Source organism: Ochlerotatus camptorhynchus, unplaced genomic scaffold, assembly GCF_037179485.1.
Source record: "Ochlerotatus camptorhynchus isolate MF236.1 unplaced genomic scaffold, CSIRO-AGI_Acam_v1.1 ptg000422l, whole genome shotgun sequence".
NCBI lineage: Eukaryota > Metazoa > Arthropoda > Insecta > Diptera > Culicidae > Ochlerotatus > Ochlerotatus camptorhynchus.
The window spans coordinates 132878-160000 of NW_027040908.1; the positions used below are offsets into that span (position 1 = coordinate 132878).

The 27123-nt window shown below is 44.3% G+C and overlaps 1 protein-coding gene across 2 annotated transcripts in view; it reads left to right on the forward strand.

Moving 5' to 3' along the window:
• Ubr1 (Ubr1 ubiquitin ligase) overlaps positions 1 to 27123 on the forward strand; it is a 156138-nt gene that overhangs the window by 14212 nt on the left and 114803 nt on the right. The window contains exon 1 of one of the 2 annotated variants that reach the window (XM_065233848.1): positions 9785 to 10426. The exons of the other annotated variant lie outside the window; for it this stretch is intronic. Coding sequence (XP_065089920.1) covers positions 10378 to 10426 — 49 coding nt within the window. The 5' untranslated portion in view covers positions 9785 to 10377. Of the gene's footprint in view, positions 1 to 9784; positions 10427 to 27123 lie in introns of those variants that run through there. 2 annotated transcript variants of the gene reach the window in all.

The window sequence follows — 27123 nt, forward strand, 5'->3', positions numbered from 1 at the left end:
TTTGCAACGATGATGATTTCCCATAGTGACACATATCACCTTCTTAATGCTTCAGTATACCTCAAACGATTAATTCTTGGTTGTTAATAGAACTTCCTTGATACAATCGGCTGCTTCATGCAGACTGAGCAATTCTGATTATAGTATCAGATTTGTTCTGTAAACAGAGGAACTGGGAGGGCTTATTAGAAACTTCTCACCAATAAAGTAATGACCTTCTAGTAAATTTTGCATATCATTTTATTAATATTTTATTTTATTTAAGCATATTATTTTTGTTACAGTCAATTTGCATTAGCATACAATACAAGAGATTTAATATTACTTGCTCGGTTTTATGTCAATATGTATTTTGCTTGTAATTACCTTTGAATTTTTTTTTTGTGATTTCAAAATTTTCCTAGTTTGGTTAGAAGTTTTGAAGCTAACACATGTCCACAGGCCTAATAGAAAGATAGACAGACAAAGCGTATCATGAAGAATAGTTGCATGCAGGGTTGCTTCCACTCACTTTCTATAGATGAGTGATTTTCGGAGTTTTGAATTCGTTAGATGTTGTAATGGAGGTTTGTGTTGTTGGATGCGGGAGGAGATTGGAGGGCGGGTGTTTGACGCATAGAGCCTGTCAATTTCGCTTTCAGAGTGTCGCAGTCAGCGGTTTTATGATTCGTGAGCGCTCGCGATTCGTAGAATCGTTGATTGTGACTGCCAGTGGATTTGGCGGGTTTTGTGTGTCGGACGCTTGCTTTTTGGCCTTTTCTTGAACATGTGCAGAGTATCATTTTAGCGTCTAATGGTTTTGAGATTCCTGGTTGCGTGAAATATACTTGTGAGAATATCTTTTTGAGATTTTAGTAGTCACATTTTGTTTGTAGTTTATATGTTATTTCTTTCATGTAATTATCGTAAATAATAGTTATTCAATAATAGATAATTCATCCATATATTCAATAATAAATTTACGAATGACTATAATTTGGATACCTAACAATTGGACAGAATCACTAGCAAGAATAGGTTGTGTTCGCCTTCGAAAATATCGATTCGTTTTTTCAGGGTTGTATTTTTTGTTTTCATCAGTGGCCCGGCTCTGATTGTGAATGATTTAGGTAGTATTTTTAGGTAACTATTTAGCTTTTAGCACAACTTTGCTACTACGAATCCACAAAAGACATTAAATTGGAGGCGGATTCTGGTACGGAATTACAGGCTGCTATTCTGAGCAACTTATCTTCATAAAATTAAAAATTACATTTAGGTATTAATGAGCAAATATGAATAGTAGTTAACTTTAACATAATTTTGATAAAACAATCATTTCATCCAGTTCACTTTAAAACAAACAAGTATGAAAGGAGATTGCTTAGAATAAAGATAAAAGTAATAAGCGCAATATTAAACGACATTAAATTTGAATCTGATACGGTAGGCCATATAACAGAGTCGATAGCCATTGCAAATCAACCATCTCTACCTGCTTATTTTCCTAACTTTCACTATTATTGCTGTTACTCTGACGTTCCTCTATGTTCAACAGCTTTCCTTACTATCCGGTATCGTAAACAGGATTCATTTGACCCCTGTGGTTATTATTCTGTGATGCCAAATCTATACCTCTACCCCTGTGCAGTATGGACAGCGATTTTTCGCTGGTGACTTGGCCCTATGACCCCCTTCTGTGCTTGAAAATGAAAATGAATTCAGAATTTGGCACTTTGAAGGCTCAATCTTTAAATTGTGACGACGCATAGCTTCCAAAACTCTTCGTAAATTATCATTGTGCTCCTCGATGGTTCTGCCAAAGATTATGATGTCATCCAAGTATACTATGGCTTTGACATCCCCAAGTTCGTATAGCACAGTGTTCATTAATTTTTGAAACGTTGAAGGGCTATTTCTTAATCCCATAGGCATTAAATTTAATGCCCTAAAATCCACCACGATTCGGTATTTCTTGTTGCCATCTTTTTTTTTTTTTACTTTAAATGATCTTTATTTCTTGTGTTTGTGTGGTTTACATGTATGAATTTTCAAGTGACACAGATGCGTCTTTAGTACATTTGACATTTTAATTATTAATTACAGTTCCTAGTCCTATCGGGCCTGTTTTAGAGACTGACCACCTTGGTGGGATTGGTTTGTATTCTTGTTGCCATCTACATCTAAATCCTTTTTAGGTATGCACAAGACTGGTGCATTCCATGGACTTTTGCTTGGTCTGATGATGCCTTGCCTTTGCATTTCATCTATTTCTTCATTAATATGTTTCTTCGTAGCTTCTGGGAATCTGTATTGCCGTTTATTGATCGGCACGTTAGTTGTAGTTTCTATTTCGTGCTCAGCTGCATCTGTAATTGTTAGTTGATCACCTTTTAGATAAAATATGTCACTATATTCCTTCATTATAGTTTCCATTGCGTCAAAGTTTGATTTTTGTTAAATGACTCAAATTGAGTGTTTCAAATAATTGTTGCACTCGGTAATTTCCTTTTAATTGGCTGTAACTTTTATTTTCAATTAACACTCCGAATACGATGCCTCCGAAAAACGTGTAACGGCAAGTTTGCAATGGCATAACTTAGCCATTTCTTGATGAATTTCAAAAATTGTGGTACCTTTAGAATTCCTAGGGTTTGTAGATGATTTTGATTGCAAAAAGATTGAAAAAAAGTCGTCTACTTTTTTAAAAACCGAAAAGAGTTGTTACAAGTTTTTTGAAAAGTGTGTTTGTAGGGTTTTGCAAGTGGCGCAAGATCTGTAATTTAGATTAATGGGCACAAATGTTCACAATTAGCCAGAAAACAGTCATGGTTCCTATATATGGATCCTGGAGACAACGGAACGGTCCTCAAAAAATCCGGAACATCCGTAAAAGTGGTCAATCCATTAGCCTGATCCTAGAGCTCTGCGGTTTTTTTGGAAACATTAGGAACTGTGATATAAACAATATTTGGGGTCGTGACATAAACATGTACCTGGATGGCCATGAGACCGTCCTCCGAAAGATCCGGAACATCCGTAAAAGTGGTCAATCCATGAAACTGATCCTAGAGCTCCGCAGTTTTTGAAAAACACTAAGAACTGAGGTGACAGAATGAATTTTGATCGTGACATAAACATGGACCTTGATGGCTATGAGACCGTCCTTCGGAAGATCCGAAAAATCCGTGAAAGTGGAAAATCCATGAAACTGATTCTAGAGCTCCGTGTTTTTTTTTTAACATTAGGATCTGTGATATAAGAATGAATTTGGGACATGGACCCAAATGGCCATCCGTAAAAGTAGTAAATCCACGATCCTGATCCTAGAGCTCCGCATTTTTTTAACATTAGGAACTGTGATATAAACAATATTTGGGGTTGTGACATAAACATGAACCTGGATGTCCATGGGACCGTCCTCCGGAAGATCCGGAACATCCGTAAAAGTGGTCAATCCATGAAACTGATCCTAGAGCTCCGCAGTTTTTGAAAAACACTAAGAACTGAGATGACAGAATGAATTTTGATCGTGACATATACATGGACCTTGATGGCCATGAGACCGTGGAAAATCCATGAAACTGATTCTAGAGCTCCGCGTTTTTTTTTAACATTAGGATCTGTGATATAAGAATGAATTTGGGATATGGACCCAGATGGCCATCCGTAAAAGTAGTAAATCCACGATTCTAGGATCAGGATTGATAGGTAGATGATTCATTCTATCATCTCAGTTCTTAGTGTTTTTCAAAAACTGTGGAGCTCTAGGATCAGTTTCATGGATTGACCACTTTTACGGATGTTCCGGATCTTCCGGAGGACGGTCCCATGGACATCCAGGTTCATGTTTATGTGAAAAACCCCAAATTGTTTCTATCATCACAGTTCCTAATGTTAAAAAAACGCGGAGTTTTAGGATCAGGATCGTGGATTTACTACTTTTACGGATGTTCCAGATCTTCCGCTGGACGGTCCAGTGGCCATCTGGGTCCATGACCCAAATTCATTCTAATATCACAGATCCTAATGTTCAAAAAACGTGGAGCTCTAGGATCAGTTTCATGGATTGTCCACTTTTACGGATGTTCCGGATCTTCCGGAGGACGGTCCCATGGCCATCCAGGTACATGTTTATGTCACGACCCCAAATATTTTTTTTATATCACAGTTCCTAATGTTTTCAAAAAAAAACCACAGAGCTCTAGGATCAGATTCATGGATTGACCACTTTTACGGATGTTCCGGATTTGTTGAGGACCGTTCCGTTGTCTGCAGGATCCATATATAGGAACCATGACTGTTTTATGGCTTATTGTGAACATTTGTGCCCATTAATCTAAATTACAGATCTTGCGCCACTTGCAAAACCCTACAAACACACTTTTCAAAAAAACGTGTAACGACTCTTTTCGCTTTTTAAAAAAGTAGACGACTCTATTTCCAATCTCTTTGCAATCAAAATCATCTACTAACCCTTGGAATTCTAAAGGTACCACAATTTTTGAAATTCATTAAGAAATGGCTAAGTTATGACATTGCAAACTTGCCGTTACACTTTTTCGGAGGCTTCGTAGTCGGCGTAAAGTTTTTTACCCACCGTATTTGGAGTGTTAAACTGCAATCTTGGTTGGAGTCCAAATCCTCTATGACTGCTTCTTGTTCATAAAATGGTTCTTCATCGAAATCTTCCTCCCAAGTCGTGACGATTTCTTCATTAATCAATTCCATAGATGATTCTTTTATAAAGTCGTCCTCCCATTCCGTGTTTATGTGATCACCTTCAAATATGCATTTTCAATCAAGTTTTCAGATCCATGCTGTTTATGTATCGTTCATCATTGCGCATTGACGCTCCAATATATGAATGTTTATTCCCATGTTTATTATTTGGCGTAAAGGATTCCGTTTGGCATCCCTTATCATGTATTGTTTCAAAGCTAATGTTAGCATCATTAAAGTATGTTTGGCATGGTTTTTCAGCAAAAATCGTATGTTTTACATTTACGCTTGAATTTTGTGTGCCCTGTTTGGCTTCATAATATCTCGTATTCGTTTGACATTCCCTATTATTTGATTCCCTTTTACATATGGCATTATTGCACACGTTTTTCTTCATTAATTCCCCTTCATTTGGTACTTCATTATATTGATCTGGTTTGCGTAACACAATGTAAGAAAAACTCTGAATTATATATAGTGTAGGTATATTGTTTCAGAAATTCTGTTCTGATTATTCCCGGAACACATAAGTTTTTAACTATATAGAATTTAATCTTATAACTAGAATTTCCTATTAGCAATCTTAGTACTACTGAGCCCATAGTTTCTGTTTTAGTTAAATTGAAACCTGTCATAGATATTTTGTCGGAATAATCTATATTGTTGGGTCTTATTGTAAGGATTGTACTCCAACTTATTATATTGTCATATGCTTCCGTATCAAGCAAATATTGAATCTTGATATATGGGTTTTCGACTGTGACAATATTCAGCATTAATTGATTGCTTCTTGTGAGTTCGATGTATATCTTTTCATGGGCTGGTATACATCCGTTAATTTGGTTGATGAAGCTTTCTGTGATTTTCCTTGAGCTTCCTTGGTAGTTTGTATTAAGTAAGGACAATACCTGTCTGTTTCTAGAAGCATCAATTTCATAGCGTCTGTTGGTATTATTTTCTATATGCCTGGGTGTTCGGACGCAAAATTCGAAACCCCCATAACCTAGTTTTTTTCATTATTGTAATTTCTGTTTCGAGAATACATGTTGTTATCCTCAAAACGTCTCTTATTCTGATTTGACTGATATTGATTACCATTTTGGTAATAATCTCTGTTCTGATTGAAGTTTTGGTTGAAATTCCTGCTATGATTGTCATAATCGTATTTTTGCTCTATTTTGGTTTGGATTAAAACCTCTGTTTTGATTTTGGTTTCGGTTGTTCTGGTTCTGGTTATAATTTTGATTAAATCCCCTGTTTTGATTTTGGTTTTGGTTGTTCTGGTTCTGGTTGTAATTCTGATTAAATCCCCTGTTTTGATTTTCGTTGTAGTTTTGGTTGTTCTGGTTCTGGTTGTAATTCTGATTAAATCCCATGTTTTGATTTTGGTGTTGGTTGTTCTGGTTCTGGTTGTAATTCTGATTAAATCCCCTGTTTTGATTTTGGTTGTAGTTTTTGTTGTATCCTCTACCTTGGTAGTTATTTTGAAGACTACCTGATGGTGGAGACTGATTAAATCGGCCTCTGTTACTGAAATTGTTGTTTGGTAATGTGTACACTCAGGTCTTTTTTTACACGGGGGATACGGTCCGTGTAAAAAAAAACCGTGTAAAAAAACCTACGAGATTTTGATTTTTCGCATGCTTAAATGTTTTTAAAAAATCGGATTTTGATGCCATTTGTAATTAAAGCATGATATGGTCCATATAGACATATTTTAAAAATTTCTGTATTTACACCAAAAATTGTGATTTTTTTTTTAAGTATGCCATTCGATTACAAATAGCTTGAAACGGATAATGAGAAATCGTTAAAAACGTACCGTGTAAATCGTGGAAAACCGTGTAAAAAAAACCGTGTAAAAAAGACCGCGTAAAAAAAACCGTGTAAAAAAAGACTTCAGTGTAATTTCTATTGAAATTTTGATTCCTGAAATTTTGTTGCCCTGAGTTCCTGATTTGTTGACAAGACTGGAGTCTTTGTTCGATACTTTCCAGTTGTTCGCATTCTACATAAACTTCGTTTAATAATTTTATTAGCTCATTGAAGGTTGCTGGTCGTTTCGCTGATTGTTTAAGATTTTCGTTTCTCAGACCTCCTATGAAGTGAATTTTAAGGCTCCTTTCTGCAAAGGAAGCTTCTGCCGCTTCTGGTTGTGCTAATTCATCTATGTATTCCTTAATTTTTAGTGCCCTGTCTACATAATCTTTGTAAGACTCTTAATAGTTTTGTTCCATAGTTTCTATTTGTTGTAGAATTTCTTCTACCGTGATTGTTTTTCCAAATTGATCCTTCAATTTCTGTTTCATATCATCCCATTTGTCTGCTTTAATTATGTGTATGAATGTTGCTGCTTTTCCTTTTAATTTGATCAGCAGAGGTTTATGATCGCCTGTTGCTGGAATTTGATTTGCAAAATGGTCAATTTGCACTAAAAATTGTTCTAACTCGTCAACTGTTCCCATATACTCGGGAATGCACTGTATAGTTGTCTGCATTGGAAAAACATAATTATTCAACGCCATTTTCTTTCGTTTCTTTATTAAATGGTTATAGATAAATGTACAGTTCAATAATTGTTTTTGTTCTTGTTTATAATTTTCAATAATCAAACTATTCTTCAAGTATTCTTCCTCTAATTTATTGATGTATTCTATAAACTTTGATGTATTACCTTCTTCAGAATTATCAGCATCAAATTCCTCTTCTGATTTCTCAGAGTCTAATAATGTTGAAGAGAATGAGAAATCGTCTTCAGTATCTGAATTTTCAGAATTTGATAAATTTTCTTCATTAGCTGCTGGTATAACAACTTTCAAAACATTTCCGGAGTATGGAATGTTATCACCCGATTTCTTTTCTTGTATTACTGTTGTAGCGTCTAATATTTTTAACGATAAATCAACTTTACTTTTGACAAATTCAAAGTCGTCCGTTAATTTATTCCATTGAGTAATATTTAATCTATCTTCACATTTCTCCAAAATTTGAGTAAAATCTTTTAGAGCATCAGTTAAAAGCTGCCGTTTAGTAAGAATGCCTCTAAGCGTTCTCGCTCGATTTTTACTCTTAGTTAAATTCAAGTATTCTTTCTCTATATAATCTTTAATGTCTTCAAGTCGCGGCATTTGGGTTAAAACTGGATTTCATAATGGTGCAACGAATCCAAACTCTAGCAATTGAGTTATTTAAGGTGTTGAGGTAAATGCATATTCGTACCCTGCATTAAAAATGGAAGTCAAATCCAAAATTTCATCAATTTTGGTGCGCTGTAACTATTTAAAAAACGAACGATTACATTGGCAAAAATCACTATCTTAGCGCCCCTCGGAGACACTTTGTATGGGAGCGAGCTGTCAGTTTACTAGTTTTGTGTCACACAGTGAAGCTATTATTTTAATTTGAATCTTGATTTTAAAATCGAGATGAATGTGTATGAAGAAAAATATCGCTGTGCTCCGAAAATAAACTCTTTCACATGATGTATAAAAACCAAAATTAAAGAACCCCAAATCTTTCTTTAATAATTAATATTAAAGTTGTTTACTCACCCTAACAGGAGTATCAGATGCCTCATTCTTATTGTCCAGATTTTCATCTCTAAAAAAAAAATCACAACTGTTCTTCACGTTTTACACCTGGCGCACCTTTTTGAACAAGTTTCCGGACAAAATTCACTGATTTGGTTTGTTTTTCTATGAAAAGTGCAGACCGATTTTCACTTTAGCTTCTTCACGGGTTTACTGATGATTAATTTTTTTTCGCTTCAGTATTTTTGTTTTGTTTTTTGTTTTAAATTGTTCACTGCGATTTTTCTCAAAGGTGCCGGCTATTATTTCACCTCTTTATTACTTTTTGAACTGTTCTGCCACTGGACACGGACGGACACGGAAATTCCGAAATTGTTCACAAAACTCACTCGAAACGGTCCGCGGTTGACACACTTTTTTCTCGTATACACGAGGCGATCGTTCTTGAGACTAACACTTTTGAAAATTCGCGACTTTAACTATTCTGGAATTAGCCAGTCAGATTTAGCGTTCCTATACTCGAATTACTTTTTTCCGCTGTCACCACAATGCGTTACCCCTACCGGGGAACAACTACTGAAGTCTCCCTTCCCTACTAGGATTTCGAAAGTCGGAAATTATTCATGTCCGAACCTACGCGACTACCGAAACCTTTTTCGAGTTGGAGAATACTTCCCCGTTTATTAATTAATCAATCGCTTTTATACTAAACCTATTTACTAAGTAGGGGAATTTACGTATTCTCGGCAACCTAAGCAGCGACCTTCTTTCTATAGCCTTTTTCTCTATGGAACGCACACATATGCAGTATTGGTTTGTTTACAATCTTTTGCTGCCAGCTGCTCTAACAATTTCAGTCGAAAGAATTGTCAAAAACTTTACAAAGCTCCAATCTTCTCTAAAGAGAGCGAGTATTGTCGGCAACCAGTTTTTCTTCGGCAACCGTTCCATTTGAACTGCATGTAAATCTGCTGTTCTATTATCGGCAACTCGAAATCAGCTACAATTTGTAGTGCGTGTGTTTCATTTCAAGAAAACCCTGCTAGATTGCTTTTTCTCAGTGGTAAAAATATAATCGAATTGAAGCTGAAAGCATAAAGAATCGTTTGCATGCACTCAGCGAAGTGTTTTCGTAAGAAAATCCAGTGAAAATAGTGTTTCAATTTGGGTTGCCGAAAATAGTCTGTCATGCCGAAGCCGTCATTTCCCCTACATATTTTTTTCACATTCTTACCTTCTCTACTCTCCCTAGCTGCGCGCGTCGCGAGCATATTTTTTTGCAATGTTATTATCACCGGTCGTTCACCGATCGGTTTTTTTTTTCATTTACTTCATATACCTCTACCCGTCATACCGTTGCCACCTAGATCCGAAGTGCAACCTTGCATAAAAATGAATTTGTTGTTTTACCGATAATTGCACTTCGCATCCAGGGCATTATTCGTCTCGTATGTCCAGTCAGCTGTTTGTAGTCCAAAGTCGAACATGTTCTGATATTCCCCTAGCATGCATAAATTTGCTGCGTTTATCACATTTAAACCGGCATCGTTGGACCTCTGATCTTCGCCATCGCGACTCGTTATGCGTTGCCCCAGGGTTTGGCATCGGCGTCGCGGCACAGCTTCTTAAAACTATTTGACTTGCTCAGCTTTATCTTTCGTTTCAGTGCAGTGGTCTCCGTCTAATGAGCTCTCCGGTGAGCCCATCTAGCATCTGGTGGAACTGCTCAATTGTCCATCTCGGGGGTGCGTAGCAACTACATACATAGATTCCATTGATGTAATCAAACTGGAATCAGGGGTACAAATTATTTTGATCAACCTTGATCAACTTTGAATCGCCACGGCCGGATATTTTCGATGGAAGAAGCAACAATTTAGCATCTAATTCGACGAAGACAGCAGGAAACATTTGTGAAGCCGAGTTATTTACGAAAGAGAGTGTAGATGAAGAGAATCGATCAATGTAGATAGGATCTATTGAAAAGTGACGTGAGATTTGTTTTCCTTACTGAGCTCCAATGCTACCGACTCCAGGGAGGCAGCTCCCACACCTGGACCCTACCAATCGACCCAGCAACTCAACCGGGGACCAACGGCTTTACTTCCCGAACGAAGGCGCGATCAGAGATGTTATGCCTTAGAACATGCCGGTGGCGCCGACTGAGATTGGACCTAGGCCTGCTGGGGTGAGAGGTAATCACGCTAACCACCGGCGCCGATATCTTTCAAGGTTATATCACGGCGAATGAGATCGACCCAAATTTGAGTTTAGTTATCTCAGAAATAAAAAATAAAGTGCAGTAACTCAGCGATGAGTAAATTTGCATCATGTGTTCCCAGGATTTTCCAGGGAAAAATTCCAGAATTTGAGAAAAGTAAAGATTAGATTCACTCAGTCTATTGGTACTACTCCGAGACTGAATATTTTTTTTTTTGCTTTATTAGAGAGATTTTCAGCCTTGGGCTGGTTCATCTCTTAAAGACGAGGGGTGAGGACTTCAGACGGGAGTCCCCCTAATTACAGAGCTAATAGGAAGGGGAGGTGAGGTTCCAGAGGAGAACCCCGAGGATACGGAGTTAGGAGATGGGTGGGAGCTCCAGAAGGGAGTCTCCATAATAACAGAGTTTTAATATTTCAGAGTTGGGAATTTTCCTTTAGAGCTACCGATGTTACTGTCCTTTTGGATTATCGTGGTCAAGTGGTCAAGTTCCGTGTCCTGTTCCTTTGTAGTCGCTGTGTTTAATTTTAGTGCCGTCATTCGTCCATTTCTGTGTCCTTGTACGTGCTTTGCATGGTTCAATATCTTCGTTCATCCGTGTCCGAGTCAGTATTTGTTGCCGAGGTATAGTTTTGAGTCCGTTGTCGTTGCTTGGGTGTTTAAATTTGATTAATCAGACCTGCTTCCTGAAGGAAGCAGAATAGTGCAGCGATGCTGGATGGGTCAGGGTATCCCTGATGCTACCTGAGATCACGTAAAGGGAACGAGGTCCGTGGTACTGGGGGCATTCGCATAAGAAATGCTCCACTGTAAGTGGAACATTGCATGGCGAGACTGAATAAAATTTTCGTTAAGTTCCTCATTTTCTGGCAGATTTTTTAGGTTTTCCACAGGAAACCATGAGACAAATTTACTCATCGCTGAGTTCCTGCACTTTTGGCGATTATGAGTGAACTAAACTAAAATTTGGGTCGTTCTCATTTGCCGTGTACGCAAAAGGAAAAGAGCCAGTGTTGCTACTTGATAGCAAATTACTCATAATAGGAGGAGTCTTTGTAGCTTTTATACCACTTGTTCGCACATCATTCTGCTTTAACCTGAAAATATATAAAAGAGCGCTGCTGTATGTCCTTAGTTCATTTTCGCTTCGGACGGCGTGGTGAACAGCAATAGTAGCAGTAGGAAGGTGGTGGCTAGTCCACTCCTTCACACCTAACAAGCAACAATTGACTGGTTGTGGCAAAGGTGGAAAAGGTCTGGTAGAGGAGGCGCCAAGCATCATCGAAAAGTTCTTCGAAATAACCGCCATCGGTCGTTTGGCTCGCCGTGGTGGTGTCAAACGTATCTCCGGTCTGATCTACGAGGTGTGCTGAAGGTGTTCCTGGAAAATGAGATCCGTGATGCTGTCACCTACACTAAACACGCAATGCGTAAGTGACCATGGATGTCCTCTTCAATAAAACGGCCCTATTCAGGGCCATCAAGCTTACATCAGTAAAGAGTTGGAATAGAATTTATCTGTGCTTGTTTGTCCATATTCAGAATCCCAAGCCCCAACGACCACACAAAATGCTCTCCAGAGTTGTAATCTTGTAACCAAACTTGGAAGCAGGGGTGCAAGTGATTTTGATTGATTCTCTTAATCAACTTTCTCTTTGAAAAAAATTACTACAAATTTGGTACGCCTGCAATTTAAAAACGGAAAGAGTTGAGATAATAGATAATTGATCAATTAAAAGAACTAAATGCTCTTCACATTTATTCCGTCCACTAGCGGTCCTACGTCAAGCTTCCTTTCGTGCCCCTAGGCACAGACCCTTCTACTTTTTTATTGTTAAGATGCTTAACAACCCCCCTTTTTTACTGTAAATTTCTCAAATACCATGAATTTCGTTGTGATTTTATGGTAATGGACAAAAATTGTTTTGACAGTAAATATTATGGTTACAAGGACAATGAAAATCATTGTATTTTAATGGGATTTTTTTTTCGGGCAGGCTACACCACGAGGAGGTGTGAGGTAGGAACTTGTGAGGACCAGAGCTAGGTTTTCAACTCACCATTTGTAGCCCTGTGTGTGTGTGTGTGTGTTTTTTTTTTTTATAGTAAGGAAAGCTTCAAAAGCCCGGCCTGTCACTGTGTTGCGTGTTTGTTCTCCTTCTGGCACAGTGTGGGACTAACCACCAAAACCTTATTCGCCTCTAGCCACTAATCACAGTGGCTGGGGGGGAACTCCCCTAGAGTATTTCGTCGGGGGGGGGGGGGGGGGGGCTGTGCTCAAGCACTTCTCTTTAGCTCAGCTAGCCGGCGTTGCTAACTCGCTGATCATCTCTCCATTTTCGCTGCAGCTCCGACAAAATTTACGTCACTGCCCTGCTGTCGACGCTTCACGTCCTCTCATCCCGGCACATTTCACTGACGACATTTCTCGTGCTAAGGGTCGGCATCTCCACTCGCACTGCCTCAAATCTTGGGCAGTCGAGAACCACGTGCTCCGGCGTTTCGTCCACGTTGCCACACTCAGGACAGAGGGGTGACGTTGTGTGTCCAAAGCGATGCAGGTACTTCCTGAAGCAGCCATGAACAGACAGGAACTGCGTCAAGTGGAAGTTGACTTCTACATGCTTCCTGTTCACCCAGGTCGGAAGAATCGGTATTAGCCTGTGTGTCCATCTACCGCTCTCCGCTGCGTCCCACTCCTGTTGCCTCTTAACCATCGACTCCGTTCTCACCATTTTTCGTACTCCTCTGGTATCTCTTCGCATATAGCATTCGGTGTCCTCTGCCAAGGTGATGACGATGGGTATCATACCGGCGATAACTCATACTGCTTCCGTCGAAATGGTTCTGTACGCACTCACGACTCGCATGGCCATGAGGCGGAACGTACTGTTCAATTTTCTTTGGTTCTTCTTCGTTTTCAGCGCTACCTCAGTATCGACGACGATACACTAGCCAGAAGACGCCTCTTGCTGCTGCTTGGTCCAGAGTTGTTCGGCATGATTCTGGCTATCGCATTGATGGCCTTCGCCGCCTTCTCACATGCGTAGTCGACGTGGCTATTGAAGTTAGTCGGTCATCGAGTATCACTCCAAGATACTTCAGCACGCGCTTTGATGCTATGCGGGGAGAACCGACGGTAATTTCTGCTCGCTGAACAGCTTTACAGTTACTGACCAATAGCACTTCCGTTTTGTGGTGGGCTATCTGCAGCTTCGCTCCTTGCATCCAGTTGGAAACCGTGTCGATCGTCTCGGTTGCCAGCATTTCCACCTCTTCCAACGTCTCGCTTACTACCGCCAACACGACGTCGTCCGCAAATCCTACGATCTCGACTCCTTTGGGCAGTTTCAGCGTTAGCACGCCGTTGTACATCGCGTTCCAGAGCGTTTGGCCAAGGATGGAGCCTTGTGGCACCACCCGCCGTGATCCGGATTGATTTCTCTCCCATGTCCGTCTCGTAGGCTAGAACCCGGTTCTGGAAGTAACTCCTTATAATGCTACACAGGTAATCAGGAACCCTCATTCCATGCAGTGCTTCGGCGATAGTCTCCCAGCTGGCGCTATTGAATGCGTTCTTCACGTCGATCGTTATGACGGCGTAATATCGATCTCCTCTCCGCTTCTGTTTAGACGCTTTCTCGGCACTCTCGACCACTGTCCGAATTGCATCCACCGTTGATCTCCCTTTCCAGAATCCGAACTGCCTCACCGACAATCCATGCTCACTCTCCATGAATTTCGTTAGCCTGTTCAGTATGATCTTCTCCAATAGTTTTCCGACTGTGTCCAGCAAGCATATAGGACTATACGATGCTGGATCCCCCGGCGGTTTTCCTGGTTTCGGCAGCAGCACTAGTTTCTGTATCTTCCATCGGTCCGGGAAGTGACCTTCATCCAGACACTTCTGCAGCACTATCCTGAACATGTCCGGGAACGCCTGGATCGCCACCTTCAACGCCACGTTGGGGATTCCATCCGGACCGGGAGCTTTCTTCGTCTTCAGCCCTTTCGCCACTGCTACGAGTTCCTCGTTGGAGACTTGTCTACCCTCGGTGTTGTCTGCCTCTGCCTCGCCGTACGGTATAGGTGGCCAGGTCATTTGGTCGTGCTTCGGGAAAAGTACCTCCATGATGACTTTCAGCTTTTCTGGGCACGTTTCAACGGGCGTCGTTGGACCTCTAATCTTCGCCATCGCGATTCGGTATGCGTCACCCCAGGGGTTGGCATCAGCGTCTCGGCACAGCTTCTTGAAGCAGTTTGACTTGCTCAGTTTTATCTCCCGCTTTAGAGCGGCCTTGGCTGCTCGAAACACCACCCTTCGCTTTGCTCTGTCTGCATCAGTTCTTGCCCGCTGAACGTGCCTTCTGGTTCGGAGACAACTAGCGCGGAGGGTTCTAAGTGCCTTGTTCCACCAGTAAGCTGGGCACCGTCTGTTCCTTGGCTCCGATTTCCTCGGCATGGTTGTGTCGCATGCCCTCGCTAACGATTCGGTCAACTCGTCCGCGCTTTGGTCTGGGACGCTGCTGTCTACCCGGAGAGCTTCTCTCCATTTGCTTGGAGGTTTCAGGGGGCATACTGACCACCCAACCTTGACTCGTACTGTCTTCAGCAACTCGTTAGCTGCGTCCGTCGCAAGTCGTGTCGACCCCGTTTGTGTTCCACCGTACGCCTTCCTCAACCGGATTGTCATAGGTACATCTCCCAGATTGCATTGCACCTTCAGTGCACATCGTACCTCGTCTTCCGTTGTGATCTCATCCAGATCCTTGCACTCGACCACTGACTCCTGAGATAAGGCTCTTACGTTTGCGTCATCGCCAAGAGATTTTTCGACGAGTTCCTTGAAGGCTGAACTCCTCACCGACGGGTCCTTCTTCAGCTTGAATAGCATCTCGCCTTTCTGGGTGCGCCTGGTTTTCACAACATTCTCGCCTAGTTGCTTCAACTCCGGATCCTCTCTCACTTTCCGGAGGAGTGCTGCGTATGTCGTTTTGTCTTTCGCCTCGATAACCATATTGTCGCCCTTACTTCTCCCTACGATGCCTGGGGTTTTCCTTCTTCCTCTCTTCCGTCTTCTTCTCTTCCTCTTAATTCTTCTTTTCCTTCTCCTTCTTCTTCTGTTCCTTCTTCCTTTGTTCCTCTTCCTTCAGTTTTTTCCTCTTCTTCTTCTGGTTTTCGACTTTACGCCAATCACTGTCTTCTCCATCTTCTTGCTCATTGTCCCCGTATTCGTCGTCCTTGTGTTTTTTGAGGTCCTCTTCGTCTCCTGGCGTTTCCCTATCTCTTTTCTCCGGACGTGGATTCGTTGGTACCTTCGGCGTCTCCTGCGCTTCAGCCAGCATTGCATTCTCCTTGGCCTCAAGCAGAGCCTTTTCGGCCGCTTCGGCCATTCTCCATTTTTGCAGTTCCCGATCTGCCACAGCTATGCCGGATTTGATGACCGTCGCTAGTAGCTTGACCTCCTTGTGTATGTTGTTCTTATCCTTCTCGAACGCATAGAGTTCATCGATCTTCCTCCTAACCTCCGTCATTTTGGTTCTCCCAAGCTGCAATTCTTGCTGTTTGCCACTGCTGGATTTCGGTGTGAATATTTGGCATGGCACCGCACCTAGCTGCTCTCCTTGGGGCCATGCTGTTCCACTTGGGGTATGCTACTACTGGAACTCGCTGTGGTCACCTGGTTTGACGCTGGTGATCTCTGCAGCTTTCCGCTTCTTGCGAACACTTTCGCTCCTCCGTTTATTTTGTCCGTGCGTGCAGCCGTCGCCGTTTTTCTCCATTTTGTTGGGTCCCCCCTCCAGACCGCTATCTCCACTCGTTGTAGTAGTCGCCTATCGTGATCTCATGGTTGTCTATGCAAGCAGGAAGGCCATGCTAGGGTTGACACGATCCCTTATGAGAACCGTGTTCAGAGCCACATCGGTGTAAGTCAGGAATGTTACATCTGAGCCTACTACCACCATCTAAGGTGACGAGTTTCGAACGCATCCGGAGGCCTGCCAAGGTTTTAACGGGACGGGGGCAGCTGCATCAGTAGCCCACTCGCCATTTCAAGAAGGTGTCACCCTTCTTAACTCAGGGAGCAAAATAGTCCGACTGTCAGCCCTGCGCGTGTGATCCAATCAGTGTGCTGTGTCGTGTCCATTATGCCATGCCGTGACCAGTATGCCGTAATTAGGATCTAACTGGCATCCATCCTAATGTGCCCGTTGGCACACGTAGAAGCCCTGTAGAGGTGGGCCACCTTCCCGAGCAAAGTCGGTTAACAAAATGAAAGCAAATCCATATTAAAGTTTGCAGTTCCTATCATAATGAAAACTCATTTTGATTTCAATTGTCGCAACATAAGTCTGACATCATACTGTGCTTTCATTATGCAGTCAAGACTTTTTAACTTAACTTGAAGTTCTGCTGTTAATTTCTTGTTTAAAATTTGATTTTAGTTCATCTGTCGTTGAACTAACGATTATTGTTTATTTGTTTTGTTTAACACATTTTAGGTCATTCGTGACTAGCCCGAGCTGACATTTGAGCTCAAATCTTTCAGCGTGAGAAGCATGGATGCTAACCATTTACAACAGGCCCGTATTCAGTCAAACATTACACACAAAAAATATTCATTGATAAAATTAAAAGAACCGTTGATAGAATTAAAAGTTTGCATTGGTTCTTTTTGGTAGAAAGTAGCTAACTTTCAAAATGAAAGTCAACCAACTGTCAAAACAAAAGTTTAGCATATTATTAATTTTAAAAGTTTTAACTTTCAAATCATATTGTAGAACTGTCAAACTAAAAACCAAATACTTTTAGATTGATGTTGGAAAAGTGTTGCTTCAAAAGAAGGCTATTTCACCGCATTAGTATAAGTTTTCACCTCAAATACGAATTATTTTTAATTTAATTGCTTTTATGTAAAAGGGAAATAACCAATATTTATATTTATTTATTTAGTATTTTGTAAATATTCATATGTCTATTTTTCATTCACATCAGGATGTTGATATCAGGGATGTTGTCTTTGGCGGATGGCTTTAGTGAAGGTTTTCTCCCAGGCGCGGGGCTATAGAAAAGAACGGAATCTGTAATCCCTCCAGCGATATATTGCAAACGCTATTGATAGCCACCGAAAGCATCTCTGTAGTGTGCTCTAACGTCCCAATATGCTGGCGATCTGGAAAATAATCATCTTGTTTTTCAAAACCACCCTCAGATTATCTTGACAGTAGTTGCAATCTTACCTTCTGCGAAAACTTTACTCTTTCTCATTGCCTCCATTACCGGAATCGGTTCCCGGAACTGCACGATGCACGATTGATTTTCTGCGGTTGGATTCTTGTGTCTCATACTATATGCCCTATTGGATTTTTGGACCATGACAATGAGCTTTTCAAGAGGTGATTTTGACAGTTGTACAATTTTTATTTTAAAAGTATGAACTTTTAAAATTACATGTCGATAATGAAAGAAAAACTTTCAAACCAAAGAAAAACAATTCATTTTGAAAATATTCATAGTTAAAACTACCAAATTCGAGAAAGTTTTAATTTGAAATGTTAAAATTTTTAAAGAAACAATTTTTGTTTTTTGTGTATGAATGCAAAATCAGTAATCAAATTGATTTCATTGATAGCAGAATTAGTTTTCCGTTCGATTCAACAGTGTAAAATTTTGCTCTCATTTTTGCTGTGTTAACCGTTAAGTCAACCAAAATGAGATCAAATGGAGTATTCAAAATAAGTTACATCATAACAGCAAATTCTGATTTCAATTTGATCTCTAACTTTGCTCGGGTTCCCTGTCAGCCAAGGTCCCACCGGGGTTGGTTACCCGATCTTACCTATGGTTACTCGTACCCCAGCTGGAACCGCGAGGAGGTAAGGATAGGTGTTACTGGACAAGAGGCTAAGTGACCACGCTCACGGAAGGTGTTGGGGTCTATTTTATATCTGCAGGTACAGGAAGTACCAATGGTACGCATTATTCCAGTCGTTTGCCAGCCTGTGTGTGCGTGTGTGTGTGTTTTTTTGGCAAGGAGGAAACCTTCAAAAGACCATCGTGCCACCGCTTGATGACTGGGCGCACAGTCGCGGTGACATGGTGTGTGGGATTCTTACCGCACTAAAACCTCCTTGGACACCTTGCCCTTTTCCCCCGGAACCACTTGTCGTATTACTTCGGAGGGGGCCGTGCATTACGCACCTCACTTTACCTCAGCTAATTGGCGCTTCCAGTTTGCCGATCGTCTCTGAGACATTTAGCTCCCAGCGTCGCGTTCTACTCGGCTAACCCCCGGTGGTGGATTCAGCCTACTCTGATGGAGAGTTCTCTCGGCTTCGGCTTTCACTTCGCACTTGTGTGAGCATATTACTACTTTCTAGCTGGTCCTCTCGCCATTTTCGCTGCAGCGCTGACATGATCTGCGTTACTGCTCTATTTTTTTTTCTTTATTTTTATGATTTTTAGCCGTAGGCTAGTTCATCACATTTGATAGTAGAAGGTCAGGCTTAGGGCCTGCCTCTAAGGAAACGTTTCAGTCTAACATTAACGTAACGTAAAACTGGCTCTGAGACAACATTTAAAAAAAAAAATTAATGTAAAATGGGAGTTACTTAGGGACTGTGGTGAAGAATTGATGCGCGAACAAGGTAGAGCTCCACCGTAAGAGACGGTGCCCCAGTCCGGCAGAGATACCCCGACGGCAGGAAAATAGGAAGGTGGAAGAACACGGACAGCGCAGCCAACGACGAGAATGCTAGATTTGGTTGTACAGGTGGGCGTCCTTCAAGAAAGCAATCAGCGCAGCCAGCGTCGAGGGGTCGTTGCCAAGTAGGTCCCTGATGTTCTCTGGGAGTCGGTGTTGTTCGCGTAGCCTCTGAAACGCTGGGCAGACACACAGCACGTGTTCCACCGAGGCAGGGATGCTGCAGATTGGACAAACCTTGTGGAAGGGTGTCCCACCAAAATTGTGGGAAATCCTCGCATGGCCGGTCCGGAGTCTTGAAATGATCCGTTGGTCCTTGTACTTGTGGCTGTCTAGCCAGGGTCGTACGGTTTCTTTGATCTTTCTCAGGAAAGTGGTCCGTGACTGAAACCATTCCTCCTGCCAGGCTTCCATGATAATATTCGCGATCCAACGCTTGACGTCTAGGAGTGGTACGTTCCTGGTGAAGCGGGACCAGATGGACCGGATCCCGCCAGCCTGTCCGCAGCCTCATTTCCGGGAACACCGCAGTGCCCGGGAATCCACGTAAAAACGGTTGAGGGTGGGGCATATCGTGTAATGGCTTGTATCCAGGGGTGGCTCGGGGCTTCGGCTTCCAGCGCCTGGATGACGCTGTGTGAGTCCGTTAGCACAAGGATCGGTTGATCTGCAGGAGTGATGGCTGCATCAAGAATAGCAGCGGCTTCTGCGGAAAAAACGGAACACTCCTCCGGTAGACTTTGACTTGTTGCGGAGTTTGGTCCTGCCACTCCGAGTCCCACTCCAGCCCGTGATCGCGATCCGTTCGTAAAGCGATGAACGTGCCCCGGATAGACCGACCCAAGAATTTCTGCTACTGAACGCCTCAACGCTACAGAGTTATCTCCGGCTTGGAATCCTCTCTTAATCCGCTTATCTATTTTGATATCGCCAACTTTTCTCTCCATGCCAGTGGACCCTGGCCACCGGGGGGAGGTCAAGGTTGGCTGCAGTGCGGAGGGCTCTGTTCCCCTCGTTGAGGAGAAAGACGCTATCATTCCCGGATGTCTTAGCAGCGAGTGCAGTGGCTTTCGTAGCAGTAAAGGGTGTCCACGATGAAATTGCCACACACAAAATTGATTCGCAAAATTCGAGTTTTCATCCGATTGCCATCAAATTTTCAGGGATTGAGAAATAACTATTAAACTTCATTTTACCATTTTACTCGTATTTTATTTACAGTCCATACGCAAATGCCCGCACCTTGGCCTTAACCCCGGCCATAAGATTCGGCACAACCTGTGAATCAACCGTTTTTTGCATGTAAACCCATACTTTCTTCAGTTCCTCGACTGTCTTCACTACCTTAGGTCGTTTAAGAAGGTGCTGCTTCATAATCGCCCAGTACTTCTCGATGGGGCGGAGCTCCGGAGTGTTGGGAGGGTTGAACATTTTCGGCACGAAATTGACCTTATTGTCCGCATACCACTTCAGCACGTCCTTGGAGTAGTGGCATGAGGCCAAATCCGGCCAGAAGATTGTTGGGACGTTGTGGGCCTTCAGGAGAGGAAGCAGCCGCTTCTGGAGGCACTCTTTTATGTACACCTGTCCGTTCATCGTGTCCTGGGTCACGAAAGGTGCACTCCGCTTCCCGCACGTGCAGATGGCTTGCCAAACCAGGAATTTCTTCGCAAATTTGGACATCTTCTGAGTGCGGACATGCTCCGGAACGCTGAACTTATCCTTGGCCGTGAAAAACAGGTTGCCGGGGATCTGTTTGAAGTCGGCCTTCACATATGTTTCGTCGTCCATGATGCAGCATTCAACTTTCGTCAGCATGTTGAGGTACAACTTCCTGGCACGGGTTTTGGCGGACTTGTTCTGCTTCTCGTCGCGATTAGGGGCCTTTTGTACCTTGAACGTTCGAAGCCCAGCCTTAGTTTTGGCCTTCTGGACAAAACTTCGGCTTAGGTGCAGCTTCTTAGACACATCCCTAACGGAGGCGTTCGGATTTCGGTTGAAGGCCCCAACTACGCGGTTGTGATTTTTGGTGTTGTACGGAATACTTTTTCCTTCACTTCTGGGCTTCCGATCGGTGGTCAACCGTTCCTCGAACCGCTTAATCACTCGCGACACCGTGGAATTCGCGATTCCCAACGTTTTAGCGATGGAACGATGCGAGAGATCCTTGTTCTCGTGATGAATGCGAAAGATTTTATCACGCACGAGCTGTTCTTTCGACTCCATTTCCGCGAGTTTTGATCACAGGACTTTAAAACTTGCAGGATGTAAATAATGCACTATGAACTAAATCCACCCAAATTTTCATTAAATTCTACCCAACGGTTAAAAAGTTAGAGCAATTTCATAGTGTGGCAATTTCATCGTGGACACCCTTTAGCTGCAGCAGATCGATAGCGGAAAGGGAGGACTCCGATTTTCGCACAAGCAGCGTCTGCAGGCGTGGAAGGTAGAAGGCCGGATACGATGCGTACGTAGGTATTGTATACCGGAGCGAGGATGCGGTTCAGCTTCTCGGTGGCTAAGCAGGTAATTTCAATGCCGTAGAAAAGTCGACTGTCGATAACAGCCCGGGCGACACGAAGGCGGATCTCGCGGCTACTGGAGCGGTGCGGGCGGGAGATTGTCCTGACGATGTTGATGCGGCTACGACAGTTTTCTTTCACCGATCTGAAGTACTGGTCGAAACATAGAGTCCGATCCAGAACTACCCCCAGAACACGTACTGTTTTCTTAAGCGGAATTGGATGGTCCTGGATGGTGATCGGTGGTCCCCGAATCAGATGGCCCGAGTGGCAGATATGGCACCGTACACTCTTTGGAGCGGAGAGCTGGAAACCAACAGAAAGCGCCCACCTGCTGACGGCGGAGACAGCTGCTTGGGCAATATTCCTGGTCCGTTTAGTCGTTCGTCCCGTTACGACGATGAGTATGTCATCGGCATAGACGATTACGTGCACGTTCTTGGGCAGTCGGCTGAACACCCCGTTCATTGCCACCAGGAATAGCGTAACCGCTATGACGGATCCCTGGGGCACTCCAGTTTCCTCGGGGAACGGATCCGATCGAGTGTTCGCGACAGTCACCTGGAAGGTACGGTCAAGGAGGAAATTCCATACAAATTGCGTGATGTGGCCTTTCAGGCCCCAGCCGATGAGCTGCCTGATGACGCCAGGCGTCCACGTCCTGTTGAACGCCTTTGAAATATCAAGGGATACTAACTCCGCATGGTGACTGTTGTCCTGGGCTTCCTTGAGTACATTCCCGAGGACTGCAAAGTAAGTGGACGAGCCATGTCCTTGCCGGAATGCATGCTGCCTTTCGTCAAGGAGACTGTTAGACTCCAGGAACTGCCTAAGTCGACGATTTACCATTCTCTCCATCACTTTTGCCGCGCAGCAAGTGAGCGCAATCGGCCTAAAGGAGGAGGCTTCTCCACTCGCCGTGTTGTTCTTCGGAATGGGCACTACCAGGCTTTGTTTTCAGAGGTCCGGATACGCGTCAGTGAGCCATAGGTCGTTGAAGAGGGCGAGTAGCCTCGTTTTTCCGTCGAAGGAGAGGTTTTTTAACACCGGGTATCCAATCTCGTCCGGCTCGGCAGATTTACCAGTACTGTTGCCGAGGGCAAACTGAAGCTCCCGGAAGGTAAGAGCATCGTTGATCTGGAGGGAAGGGACATCGATTGGAATTCGCAGGTCACGAATGCTGCTAGTGGAAGGTTTGACGCGCTGGACGAAATCGCTGTCGTAGCCACTGACAGCGGACAGGCCGGCAAAATAGTTCCCTAAATTGTCAGCGATGCCCTTCGGTTCTGGGATCGTGGTGCCATGAGCTTGGATAGTAGGTGGAGTAGACCACCGCTTGCCACTCAGAGCGTTGACGCGATTCCACAAGTCGCTCGACGATTGGGATTCGTCGATTGAATCCAGTAAATCCATCCAGCTGGATCGCTTTGCGTCACGGATCACCTGTCTGCACGAGAGGTGGCGTTCTCGGTAGACCTTCAGCGCTTCCTCCCTACCAGGATCGTCTAAGGCTAGGTGCTTAAGCCGGCGTAAGGCTTTGCGTCGAGCTTTTACCGCACATTTGGTATCCTCGTTCCACCAACGTAGGGCTTTTCGCCCGGGTACGCTACTAGTCCTTGGGATGGATAGGGTTGCAGCGTCGTAGAGTACTTCCGTGAAGTTGGAGATGTTGTTCGGTTCGCGTTACTGAAAGAGAGCGTTGGATTTCTCCCTGAAGGCGTCCCAGTCGGCTTCCTCGAAGCGCCACCTGGGTCTCCGAGTCGTTGGGGGAACCGCACCTACAGAAAGCTGTATGCGGATCGGGTAGTGGTCACTACCGTGCAGGTCGGTACTGATATTCCACTGTGCCCTGTCCACTATAGATCGGCTGGCAGTGGCATTGTCTATCGCCTCTGGGATCTGGGCGAGGGCTGCCCCAGTCTGGATGGTGCCCGTTGATGTCGCCGACGAACAGCCGCGGTTCCGGAAACTTGGAAATAACTGCACTTAAGTCTCTATCCAGATTGGTTATCCGTCCGCAGGGCAGGTACGCACAGCCGATAGCTAAGTTAGCGGCGTTCTTAAGGCGGACGCCGACGATTGGCAGGTCAGTTTGGAGATCAAGAACTTCGTGTGGAATGCTCCTAAGCACCCCGATGGCCACGGAGTGCCTGAAATTGGCGCAGCGCTTGTAACTCCAATCGTATCTCCCTCCCAGCGAACGATTGAGCTGGTCGGTTGTGACTTTGTTGACCTCTTGTAGAGCATCGCTTTGGCAGAGGAGCTCCAATTCCCCTAGGCGGTCATGGAATCCGTTTATATTCCACTGGAGAACAAGATTCACCGGCTTGGGCAGTGCAGGCGTGGGGTACAAGATGGTAGACTCGGCGTTGTCACGGTTTTGACTGCCAGTCGGGTTAACAGGCTGGTCAATATCGTGCTGGAGAAACCCATTAATGTTCCATTGAGTCAGAGAGTTGACGGGCTCCGGTAGAGCTGGCTTCGGAAAGGCGGTTGCCGATTCGACACTTTCGTGGCTCAGATTAGCGGAGTGCCGGATATCATAACGATCCGAGGCGTCGAAGTCGTCCGCGTCGCCCACTGCGTCGCTCGTGGTGTCCATGTCAGACGGAGGTCCGCAGTATCCAGGCGGGGGGATCCAATAGTCCAGGGCGTTAATGTAGCGGCTGTAGCTGTTGATGGGCTCGAAAAACGATCCGAATGAACATACTCCGTGCTAAGGGTGAGCATCTCTTCTCGCACAGCATCAAATCTAGGACATTCGAAGACCACGTGCTCTGGTGATTCTTCCACATTCCCACACTCCGGACTGCTGCAGGTACTTCCTGAAGCAGCCATGATCAGACAGGAACTGCGTCAAGTGGAAGTTGACTTATCCATGCTTCCTGTTCACCCAGGTCGAAAGAATCGGTATTAGCCTGTGTGTTCTCTGCTGCATCCCACTCCTGCTGCCAATTAGCCATTGACACCGTTCTCACCATTTTTCGTACTCCTCTGATTTCTCTCGTCATGTAGCACTCGTAGTCCTCCGTCAAGGTGATGCCGATTGGGATCATACCGGCGATGACGCATACTGCCTCCATCGAAATGGTTCTGTACGCACTCACAACTCGCATGGCCATGAGCCGGAACGTACTGCTCAATTTCCTTTGGTTCTGTTTCGTTTTCAGTGCTTCAATCCAGGCTGGACCTCCGTACCTTAGTATCGATGAGGACACACTAGCCAGAAGACGCCTCTTGCTGCTGCTTGGACCAGAATTGTTCGGCATGATTCTGGCTATTGCGTTGATGACCTTCGCCGCCTTCCCGCAAGCATATTCGATGTGGCTGTTAAAGTTTAGCCGGTCGTCGATCATCACTCCCAGATACTTCAGCACGCGCTTCGAAACAATGGTGTGCTCTCCAACGGTGATTTCTGCCTGCTGCATTTCCACTTCTTCCAGCGTCTCACCGGTTACCGTCAAGACGACATCGTCCGCAAAGCAAACGCTCTCAACTCCTTTGGGCAGCTTGAGCGTCAGCACGCCATTGTATATTCCATTCCACAGCGTGGGACCTAGAATGGAACCTTGTGGAACTCCCGCCATGATTCTAAGCGATTTCTGCCCCGTGTCTGTTGCGTAGACCAGGACCCGGTTCTGGAAGTAACTACTTAGAATCCTGCAGAGGTAGTGTATAACCCTCATTCTATGTAGCGCCTTGGCGATGGCCTCCCAGCTGGCGCTATTGAATGCATTCTTCACATCAATCGTAATCACGGCGCAGTATCGATTTACTCTCCGCTTCTGCTTGGAAGCTTTCTTGGTTCTGTCAATCACTGTCCGAATTGCATCTACCGTCGATCTCCCTTTCCGGAATCCAAACTGTCTCTCCGACAATCCGTGTTCACTCTCCGTACATTTCGTCAGCCTGTTGTGGATGATCCTCTCCAAGAGATTTCCTACAGTATCCAGCAAGCATATTGGCCTATACGATGCAGGATCCCCCGGCGGTTTTCCGGGCTTCGGCAACAGCACAAGCTTTTGTACCTTCCACCTATCAGGGAACTGACCCTTGTCCAGACATTTCTGCAGCACCATCCTGAACATGTCCGGGAACGTCTGGATCGCCGCCTTCAACGCCACGTTGGGAATTCCATCCGTGTTGGGAGCTTTATTCGCTTTCAACCCTTTCGCTGCTGCTATGAGTTCCTCGTTGGAGACTTGTTCAACGTTGTCTTCATCTACCTCGACATATGGTGTAGGTGGCCAGTTCGTTGGGTCATGCTGTGGGAAAAGTCCCTCCACGATGACTTTCAGCTTGTTTGGACACATTTCAACCGGCATCGTTGGACCTCTGATCTTCGCCATCGCGACTCGGTATGCGTTGCCCCAGGGGTTGGCATCGGCGTCGTGGCACAGCTCCTTGAAACTATTTGACTTGCTCAGTTTTATCTTTCGTTTCAGTGCAGTCCTGGCCTCTCGGAACACCACCCTGCGCTCCTCTCTGTCTGCTTCTGTTCTTGCTCTCTGAGCACGCCTTCTGGCTAGAAGACAAGTAGCACGGAGGGTGCTAATTTCCTCGTTCCACCAGTAAGCTGGACGCCGCCTGTTCGTTGGCTCCAGTTTTCTCGGCATAGTTGTGTCACATGCCCTTGCTAATGATTCGGTCTACTCGTTCGCGCTTAGGCTCGGGACGCTGCTGTCTACCCTTAGAGCTTCGATGAAGAGATCCTTATTTAATGCCTTCGTCTTCCACTTCCGCTCGCTTACTTTCGTCCTCCGCATTTCCACCGGTGTCCGTTCGCCGATACTGTACCGGATCGCCTGATGGCCACTATGGGTGTACTCCTCGCACACTGTCCAGTTCATATTTGCCATTAGCGACGTACTGCAGAAAGTGACGTCGATAATGGAATCCCTACCATCGTTGCGGAAGGTGCTGATGGTTCCTTCGTTGGCCAGACTGACGTTCAACTTTGCCAGAGCTTCCAGCACCTCTTGCGTTGGTACATCTGCTCCCCCAATCCACTGCCCAAGCATTGAAATCTCCTGCGATGATGACTGGTCTCCGTCCAATGAGCTCTCCGGTGAGCCCATCTAGCATCTGGTGGAACTGTTCAATTGTCCATCTCGGGGTTGCGTAACAACTACATACATAGATTTCATTGATTTTGGCGATCACGAAACCTTCGTATGAGCCCGCCACCACTTGTTGAATGGGATACCTGCCCATGACTTGTATGGCCGCCATTCCTGCTATATCTGCAACCCAGTTACCTTTATCAAGAGGGACTCGATATAGCTCTGCAATGATTGCAACGTCACACTTTGTTTCTGTTGTCGACTGCCACAACAGTTGCTGTGCTGTGTTGCAATGATTGAGATTTATTTGGGTTATCTCCATTATTTCTGGCCCACCATCGCCTTCTTGAACTCTGGGGGTTTTGTTTTCGCTGGCGCA